This window comes from Arachis hypogaea, chromosome 1 (assembly GCF_003086295.3).
Source record: "Arachis hypogaea cultivar Tifrunner chromosome 1, arahy.Tifrunner.gnm2.J5K5, whole genome shotgun sequence".
In the NCBI taxonomy this organism is placed as follows: Eukaryota; Viridiplantae; Streptophyta; class Magnoliopsida; order Fabales; family Fabaceae; genus Arachis; species Arachis hypogaea.
Window position 1 is genome coordinate 10,874,494 of NC_092036.1, and position 9,916 is coordinate 10,884,409.

Genomic DNA, 9,916 nt, shown 5'->3' on the forward strand with positions numbered 1-9,916 from the left:
AGGCAAAAGGTAATCTTTCATTATTTCTTATCATGGGTCTATTGTTAATAAATATAACAGTTTTCTCATGTTTTTCACTAATAATGGATGTATAACATCACAACCTTCATTATGTTGATAGTATTATGTAAAATCTTTGTATTGTTCCAGGCTTATGCCTTTGATTATTAATTAAAAATGAAATTCTTGGTCCAAGAAGAAATTATGAATGAGTTCAGCATCATCGTTCTGAAAAAGCATGCAATAATTTCTTATTACGTGCTACTCGTCCATAAAACTGGATTGACTAATTAGTTGACAAATCTTACCCAATTGGCCAACTCAATACAATATTTTTTAACGTCTTTGTTAAAACCAACAAAATCCAATAACATCTATGTTATCAGAAATTCATCTTTTTAGCTGTGACCCGTTTATCCTTTAATAATTCAACAACCAGAAACAAAAATACACCATTGGAAAATTTCAGCCAAATTACTCTCTTTGATCTAAAATACATGCAATGCTAGGGCAACATTAATTCATTGACAAAATTAAGATTTCAAATCTTGAAATTACATCTTAGCATAAATTATGAATGTTTCATTAGCCAGATTCTATTCAACATTTTCAAAGATAGTAGTCTATATAGTAACACAATTTCCTTGCAGACACTTCATTCCTATTTCCCATATCACATTTGCCAAAATCTCCCTAGGATGGCAAAAGCCAACTTCAGGCGACAGATCTCTGCTAATAGAGAACCTGAAATGTTCTTATTTGGTCCGTCTTCGCCGGTCCCGGTCCCTATCTCTGTCCCTGCTCCTTTCCCTGTCATGATCATCCCTCTCTCGGCTTCCACTCTTTTCGCGGTGCCGGTCCCTTCCTCTATCACTGTCGAAATCATGACTTCTATCTCTTTGCCTGTCTCTTTCCCTATCAAAATCATGTTCTCTATCTCTATCTCGACTTGATAATCTTTGATGTGGACTATGGCTTGGACTCGGGCTGCGGTGCCGTTTCCTTGAGACATCGTGCCTATCCCTCCTCTCCGAAGACGTTCGTCCTGCAATTATAAAATAACATTATTCGCCTTCTAAGAATTAATGGTGCGCTTGGCATTGACGAAAATTGTGAGGCTTGTTTCAGGGTGTTGTTTACGAAGAATAAAGACGGGATCGGAAGATCAAATACAAAATTATGATTGGAAAATTTGGAAATTGTCATTAAAACTGAAAACAAGAAATCAAAAACTTTGGGTTTCCCTGAAATAGAAAGAACTTACTATTGCCTTGACCATCTTCGCCAGAATCTGATAAACCATACTCTGATTGCAGCCGTTTCCGGTGTGCTTCAACTTTCTTCTCAATTTCCTCCAAATTTTTAATTCCCCTCTCTTCAAGAGACTCCCGATATTCAATTAGAGCAACCTCCAAGCGTCGTAACTTTTGCCTGTATAACAATGAAAAAGGTAAGCTCCATAAGCATCTAGAAAACAAAAAAAATAAAAAGATAACATTTTACTGAGATTCTGAATAGCTTTAGAAGGAAAGTGAATTCACAAAAATAATGACATGGAATAAGGGAAGAACAAAAAGGTCACAACCTCTGCTCTTCATTCATTCCACTGTCAGTGTGAGCTGAAAAACTTGTATCTGCAGCAGACTCGTGTTCATCAGCTTTACTAAGACCGTCTCCAACATTCTCACTACCAGAAGACGAGTAGCTTAGTCCAAGATTCTTTCCATCCCTCCTATGCTCGTCATCACTCTCATCATCCTCTCGAGCCCATTTAGAGGCAGGCAAAACTGGATCATTCTTCTCCTTTTTTGTAAAGGCTTTAAGTTCAGGCTGTGGAATAGAAAGGGTTGATGCTAAAGGTGAAGACCCTTTGCCTTGTGAAGGCAAATCTTCATCTGAATAGTGGTTCCATCCAGATAATCCCGCTGGCTCAGGCTCAGCACTCGTTTCCCGCCGAGTACTTGTATACTTCCCTGCATTTGCTTGGTTTTGAGCATATTTCAATTCGTCATCCAGTTCATAACCCCTTTGCTTTTCTGCCTCTTCAAGACTTAGCAACCGTGCAACCATCATTTCTCTGCCACCAACAAGTGACAATCCATTGTGTCGGCACCGTCTTTCCAGCTCGGCAAGAGGCAAACTCATTAGCTCCCTTGTTGCAGCTCCTCGGCCCATTGCCAATGCAGCATCTTGGTTGGCCTTGCCGCCAACCGTATCTTCAGAAGTGGCCTTCTGTTCGATCTCAGGAGCATCACCACATATGGAATGGAATGGTATAACACCGGAGTTCCCAGGTCGAAGAAAAGTGGCTCTTAAGCCATTCACATAAGCATCTGAAAAGAGGAACCAATCGGCCCACACTTGCAAAACTTTCAGTACTCGTTCCTGGAAATATTTCAGACAAAGGTCAGAAACAAAACAAGAAAAGAATAGTAAGAAATTATATAAAGGCAGTCATGATTGATCAGCTTACTTTCAGTGCTTCAGCAGTAATGCGCCCCATTATGCTACGATATAAGTCATTAAAACTCTCCATTACGTCAGGTAATGTTGCTTCAAACTTGGTGCGATATGCTGATGCGTTTCTTACAGGAGCACTACTATTGTGAAGAATATCAGATACAAGCATGAGCCTTGCAATTTTAGTTGGAATGGGGGTTTCTTTAAGCGTCAATGATTCTGTTAAAACTTCAACAATCTGCATGTTAAGAAAAGATTAGACTGCTACCACTATAAAATACAGATAATATGCAAAATTTAAATATTAAATGATAGCACGCTAACGTCGTCAAGGAAAGAAAACTCCAGTCATTTTTACCTCGCCAGCTGCATCGGCATTATCCAAAGAAAACCCCATGGCCTCTTTTATCTGGCTCCTCTCTAATGTTAAAGCCCGCAGCATATCCTCAAACTCGTCCCTCTGTGCATCAGTCAGTGTTCTTTCAGGCTCTACACGCTGCAAAATATAAACAAATGGAAATGAAATGAGTAAATCAGGAGAATGTTGAGAAACTGTATTCATCCTGATTGAAAATACAATTATAAAGAGTACCCTGCTTCTTCCTCCTGCATGTGTTGGCCCAGACTCCTTCTCATGTTCTGGACTTTTTGCTGTTGGTAATGAGGGGGGTATCCATCTGGCAAAAAAAAAGGATATATTTGTCAATCTGATGCGCATTATGTGTGATCAATCAGAGACAAATAGAAAAATCAAAGAACCAACCAACACACTTTTCCATTCGTTCCGTTTTCATTTTTGGTAATAAACAACAATAAACCTTGTACTAAAAAAAAGATTAGAATATTTATGGTACCTTCCACTACCCGTTATCATGATAAAAGGTTCAGTCCGCCATCTTTGAAGAGTATCACCCTGTATTGCAGGAAAAATAAACACATTTTCAGTCAACAATTCAAATACATCATACATGAACTCTTTTCTTGGATTCGTTAATCCAAGTTCTAATCAATACATTCATGAAAAGCAAATAGATCCTCACACAAAATCAAAATTGATGTACCTGGGCAAATGAGTAGAGTCTCCAAACATAGTAGGTGTGTTCCTTTGAGCCAAGAACAAACAAGAAGTTGAAAAGAGGATTTCCACGACCTCTCTCCATGATAGCTTGTTCAAAAGCACACCCTCCATCCAGAACATATAAAGCCATTGTATCAATTACATGCCTCAGATGTTCATCCTCAGGAGGTGTAACCATTATATCAGGAATATTAGGAGTAAGGACCTATCATCATCAGGAACAATACATGTAATAACTGTTGTATAAGGAGAATTATGGACACAAAAATTATGACTGTCCGAAACTGATAACTTACCAGTTCAGAGTTCTGATTAGGCACAGAAGTCACAGGTGGACCGCCTGATGGACCAGATAGGATAACAGTACTACCCTGCAAACCAAAGATTATTCTTTATAATTATTACATTGAAAAGATTATACAAAATAAAGATGGTCACTGTTCTAGTGTTTTTTTTTTTTTTTTTTTTATCATCACACTAGATACACATAGCAGGCTTTAAGATGAATAGATCAATAAACAATAACCACGTTAATTATTTACTCTATTAGAATTGAATAAGCTACTGAAGGGTTAATGTTCCCTGATTGAATCACAATACAAAAGGAAAACGATAATAATACCTCCTTACTCCTGATGGCCATATGCCCTGGTGGGGGTGCAGGTAGGGCTTGCGATGGGAGCGCAACAGACTTTCCCCACCCAATTTTCAATTCATACTCATAAACCACAACTCCTGCATAAACATTTGTCCAGTTTCGTATTATATCTTTTTCCAAGCATAAACTCAATAATTATCCATGCAAATAGAAAGTCAGCTCAATAATGTTTTTCTTTAATCTCAAAACTCAAGTAAGATGCAATTGAGGAACAGATTACATAGCATCATGGATGTTGATCTGTTAATAATATTATGAAAAAAAATACAGAGGAAACAAGGGAGCCCTATCATATCTTCCAAATTAAGAGAATTGGACCTTGCATTTCATCCTTTGCAGCCTGTCCATCAGCTCTGTTCATGAAAGCCACAAAGCCACAGTTTCTTTGTCGTCTTCGCTCCTCTTCTGTCCTAGGCCACATTATCTTCACACTGGCAATAGGTCCAAATCTTCCAAAAGTACGGAGCAGAAAATTTTCATCAACCTAGAATTATAGAACAGCCAAGTTGAGATTCATGTCCTTAATTCTCAAATAACAAGAAGCCCATATACTGAGGAGACAATCAAACCTTGGGTGAGAGGTTTCCAACATACAGATTCGTAGTTTGGGGATCGCCATCATCAAATGATCCAGGAAGTCTTCCACTTGGATCAAAGTCATCAGGTAGTTCGTCAAAGCGACTTGACTGTTGGAAAGGGGAAAACTATCAATAGGAATGTTTCATAAATTCATCAAACAAGCAAATCTAATTACAAGGGATAAACATATACTGACAATTAATTTCACGGAGTAAATTATATAAAGCACAATAGGGCATATTTGTAATGGACAAAAATACGAAAATAGAAATACCCAATTACTTTAATATGTTTATGTGGATTTACCCAACATAAATTCACAAATCTACAAGCCACAAGCAAGTCATTTAAATATGGGACAAAATCCAATAACAAACAACTCTATTCAGCATGCTCAGCATGATAAAAGTAACACTTACAGTGGAATGTTCTCCGCGCCCATCACGCCAATGTTCACGTTCTTGGTTCCGCCTCTCCCTCATCTCTTGCTCGTGCTTTAGCTCCTCCATGAAATGATCAATGTTCCTCGACTTTCCTTTCTCTTTGTCCTTAGGTTTTTCCTCCTCTTTCTGCAAAGTACAACACAAAAGTATTAGATCTGTATACATGAAAACTCCTTAACAACAAAATCAGAGATCAAAGGTTGAACTGTGATACAGACTTTCCTTTCCGATTCTTTCCCCTTGGTTGCCATTGGAGGTGGTATAAAAGATGGAACATACCTGCAAAGAAAAATGAATGATGAAATTACATGCTAGTTTACTAGCAATGTTATGACTAAATAGAAGTGTCAGACATATTACATTCATCATTTTCAAATAGTCCTTCGAACTTGGTTCTTTAAACATACAGCTAATTTGAAGCCTCAGGAATTGCGACTGGGGTAATCCAGCAAAATCCTCCAGAAGGCCACTAAGTTCCATCTCAACTACTAATGACAGTCAAAAAGCACAACTCCTCCACCTACCAAACTGGGCAAAGCACTACCCCGACAACACACACAAACACACAATAAACAAGAAATGGAAACATTTGCCCAGTATCAAATAATTAAGCAAGAACTTATTATTCTTTACTTAACTGGTTGCTTGTATTGTAAAATTTATCCAATATGACAATAGTTAATTAAATACATCGAGCATCATTGACTTTGGATCAAATAAATTGTATCCTAAGCATCATGCCATGTAGAACACTCTCTACTGGACTACCACTCAAATGCTAATATGAAAAGTCTCATCAAGCACTGAACCAAGAAAGTTGACAGCCAAATATAAAACAACTCCATACAGAAATCTAACACGAATTATTTTAACAAAAGAATAACTTCATTAAGACAGATAGATTGAAAAGAGATGGGATGGTAAGGAATCCTCCTCAACACAGAACAAGAGAAAACAATAAAAGAGAAAATCAAGGATTACTATTGGCCAATCTCTAAGCATATATGCCAAGGAACCAAAAATTAAAGGGTTTGTGCTCCAAATCAACCAATGTCCACCTAAAGTTCTTTTAGGTCCTCATAAAAGTTCTTGGATTAGCCCACTAACTTTTCTATCCCATTGTAAGTTCTATATTTCAACACGAGCTATACTACATTTATATTCACAACCTCACAACACATTTTCCTATGAAGGTTCACATATGGATTAATCAACCTTCTGAGGATAGGATATAAACTTCGTCCTCTTCCAATATAATTATGTAAACCCACCTTCTCTTTTGCTCTCTACTCTCCAGAACTGTGGCATTTTTCTTCCCACTATAGGTGTTGATATTCTAACCTCCATAAACATTCCCACCTCAAAATATGCACATGACACACACAATGACACAATGTAAGGTTGAAAAAAATCCATCTAAAACCAAATTCACAATTTGGTATAAGTATAACAGATTTGGATCATCAAGTGCGAATGAAGTTTAAAAATGCACACTATAGGTATTGGTCAAACCTACTCCATTTGTTAGTCTTATTTAAGCCACAATCATAGAAATATAAACATAGTTAAGGAAGAATTTATACTTGTCCATCTCTGCAAATAAATATAATTGCCTATTTTTTTCACATAGGAGTTTACAGAAAAGGATTAATGGCGTCTCAAATGTCCCAACAAACAGCATTCCTAACAATGAACCATATCTAGTGCAATATACATTTACAGTAGAAGAAAACAAATAAAAAGTAGTATAAATATGATATAAATATGCACTAGAAGATTAGATTATCTAAAACCTAAGATACAACCATAATGAAACAACACGACTAATGCTTATGATGAGGTATATCAACCTGTAAACTTAGACAGGAAAGATACATTAGAGGTTTCCATTGCTCATATGCCACTTTTTTACTCTTCGTTCTGTTACATGCAAAGGATACCTCAATGTGGAAGGTCAGAACCGTTGTTTACATTTTCTTTTGTTTCTAATTCATAGTATCAAGGAAGCTAGAAGCCAAAAAAGATCGACCATTTCATAAACCCGATTTCTATAACAAGCATGAAAATGACTTGGCTAAATTTCAAAGGCAATCATTTACCTATCATGCCGAAAATCAAATGTCCATAATGCGATGTAATACAAGAATATTGATTTGTTATGCACTGAGAATGATACATATTTAATAAGTTGACTTTCAACCATTGCAAATGCACCAACCCACATTGTATAACAAATTTCCATCAGCAATTTAAAATTTCTTCATAATTAAAAGAATATATAATTCTCAGTCCTTGCAAACAACTATAATATCTACAGTAGCAACAATTAACAATCATCCATGACAAGCTTTAGCTTATGATTTATAAAATGCATGATCTTCAAAAGCAATGTTAAGGGATATCAGTCACCAAGTTTTTATCTACGTAAACTGAACATACCACAAATTAAAGCTGGAAAAAAACTACATCTTTTTCATATACACAAGCAGATGAGTGATACCACAATTACACAAATTTTGTTCCCATTATTTAAATTAAATCATTAGATGTACTGCTATTCATAAAACTAAATTACAGTATTCATTTTATTATTCAACAGCTACAACCCTAACAAAAGTATACTATACCTGAAGACAATGACATGTGATTTTTCTAATTATGATGCCTAATTAAAAGAGCACATAAACATTGTTAATCAAAAGCATTTATTTACCTACTTCCCTTCTTTGGACCAGAAACCCCATCTTTGGACTTTTCACCTGCCATCCGCGAATGAATAAGAAAGGTCCGTATTTTTATTAAATTTATTATACAAAATAATAGCAAAAACTATGTATTTATCCACAACAGGAATAACATTATATAATCAAGACTTCCAAGAGATAAAGCAGAAGAATATATTGAATGCTAGGAAGTATAGTATTCATACTAACCCTCAGTATCATCCTTCAATTTATCATTGGGATTAATTGTTCCTCCTCGTACAAAAGCCTTAGACCCAGGAGTGGTATCACCTTGAAATGACTCTACAAATTCGGCATACAAACGAGCAGTCTCATCTTCAGCTCTCTGCAGGAGACAATACCCATTATGATCATTAGCAAATGTCCTTACTTAAAATTATAATAAGAAGTAACTACTAACTACAATGGATAGATCAACCCTACCTTCTTCTTTGCCTCCTCCTCTTCTCTGTGCTTCTGAAATGGTGTCTTTTTCCGTGTGATGGAGAAGGAACTCATCCTCACATTAGCAAGAGAAGAAGCCTGCCCAAAAATTTAACATGTTACAATGACCTTAAGTCAGAAATAGCTCCCAACCTTTTTCAACCCATCATTTTCCCTTCTCAGGTCGAATTTCTTATCATTTACAACCTCAATTTGGTCCTCAAAAACAAATACTACAACAAATTCAATTGGAATTGCTAAACCCCATTCAGGCAATGCAGGACAAAAAAAAGTGATAAAAATGCAGTTGCCACTTTCTCAACTCAGCCACCAAATACAAGTGACATCTCCAAACCCCACCTCATGAATAATAATTTTAACAAATAAAATCACCAAATCTTAACAAAAGGACATTCTTCTGAACTTAACTATGCACCACTACCTAATGCTATTACGAAAGAAACACAACAACATTGACAGAACATAAATATATTTAAGCAAACATAAATTGGCTACTCAATTAAGGGCACGTTTGGGGTCATATATAATCACTTTCAATTCAGAAAAAGAAAAAAAAATCGATTATAAGCTGTTTTAAACAGAACTAAAAGCTAATCCGAAAATAAGCAAATCCAAAACACAAACTTTAATGTGCATATGAGAAAAATCCGAACCTCAGCGAAATCAGCTACACACTTGAATGAGTGAGTGATTGAGCACTGAAATCAGCAACAACTTGAATCCGAACAGAGGCTGAAGAAGAACGAATGTGATGAGCACTTCACTGAACGCACGAAAACAAAATCAATCTCATTATCGCATTCTTATTGTAATAATTGTTAAAATCATATTAATCGCAATTATTTATTGAGAAAGCATTAATAAAAGGGTTTTTTATATATAATCGATTCAGAAATCGGTTGTTTGAAAGAGGGAAAGAGAAAATTTAAAAAAAAAAGCTCACCTTTTTCTTCTGGGTTTGGTTTGGGTTGGGTTTTGATGTTTGTGGAAAGTGGTGAACGGAGAGAGAGAGAGAGAGAGAGAGAGAGAGAGAGAGAGATGCGCAGTAAAGTAGCTTAGAAGAAGAGGAAGAAGAAGTAAGGCAAAGGGCATAGGGTAACGTTTTTTTTTTTCTTACTTTTTTTTGGGAGTTTTGGTGATGATAGCATAGGGCAATGTTAAATGTGAATATTCATTTTTTTCTATTTTCCTTTTTTTCTCTCCTTATTAAAGAATTGGGTTGGTTATAACTTATAAATAAATAAATAATACAATTATGCTAAGTATATATCAAAAGATAAATTTTTTTGCTAAGTAATTTTTTACATTTTTTGTTATTATTTGATTAACACAGATACTAAGTTATTTTTAACAAATAAATTTTATTAATTTATGTATTATAAATTCTAAAAAAATGTAGATACAAACTATATTGATTTATATATATATATAAAATTCTGATAAATATAATTATATAAATTATATGCTTTTTGTATACAAAATATTTATAAATATGAGTACAAATTATTAA

The 9,916-nt window shown here is 35.4% G+C and overlaps 1 protein-coding gene across 3 annotated transcripts; it reads right to left on the bottom strand.

Moving 5' to 3' along the window:
• Nucleotides 1-463: 463 nt before the first annotated feature.
• LOC112796276 (protein RRC1) lies at nucleotides 464-9,581 on the bottom strand. 3 transcript variants are annotated; one of them, XM_072230462.1, is made up of 20 exons: nucleotides 9,350-9,555; nucleotides 9,060-9,169; nucleotides 8,386-8,484; nucleotides 8,152-8,287; nucleotides 7,932-7,977; nucleotides 5,579-5,758; nucleotides 5,437-5,497; nucleotides 5,195-5,344; nucleotides 4,766-4,882; nucleotides 4,515-4,680; nucleotides 4,161-4,273; nucleotides 3,835-3,909; nucleotides 3,522-3,743; nucleotides 3,315-3,373; nucleotides 3,053-3,137; nucleotides 2,819-2,956; nucleotides 2,474-2,698; nucleotides 1,586-2,385; nucleotides 1,265-1,431; nucleotides 464-1,045 (listed from the first exon to the last, which is right to left on the bottom strand). In XM_072230462.1, coding segments are annotated over exons 6-20 (2,670 nt in total). In that variant the 5' UTR covers nucleotides 5,581-5,758; nucleotides 7,932-7,977; nucleotides 8,152-8,287; nucleotides 8,386-8,484; nucleotides 9,060-9,169; nucleotides 9,350-9,555; the 3' UTR covers nucleotides 464-755. The 3 variants fall into 3 exon arrangements, with proteins under 3 accessions (XP_072086563.1, XP_025694442.1, XP_072086912.1); XM_025838657.3 differs by lacking the exon at nucleotides 5,579-5,758 and having other exon boundaries at nucleotides 9,350-9,581; XM_072230811.1 differs by lacking the exons at nucleotides 5,579-5,758; nucleotides 7,932-7,977.
• Nucleotides 9,582-9,916: the final 335 nt, after the last annotated feature.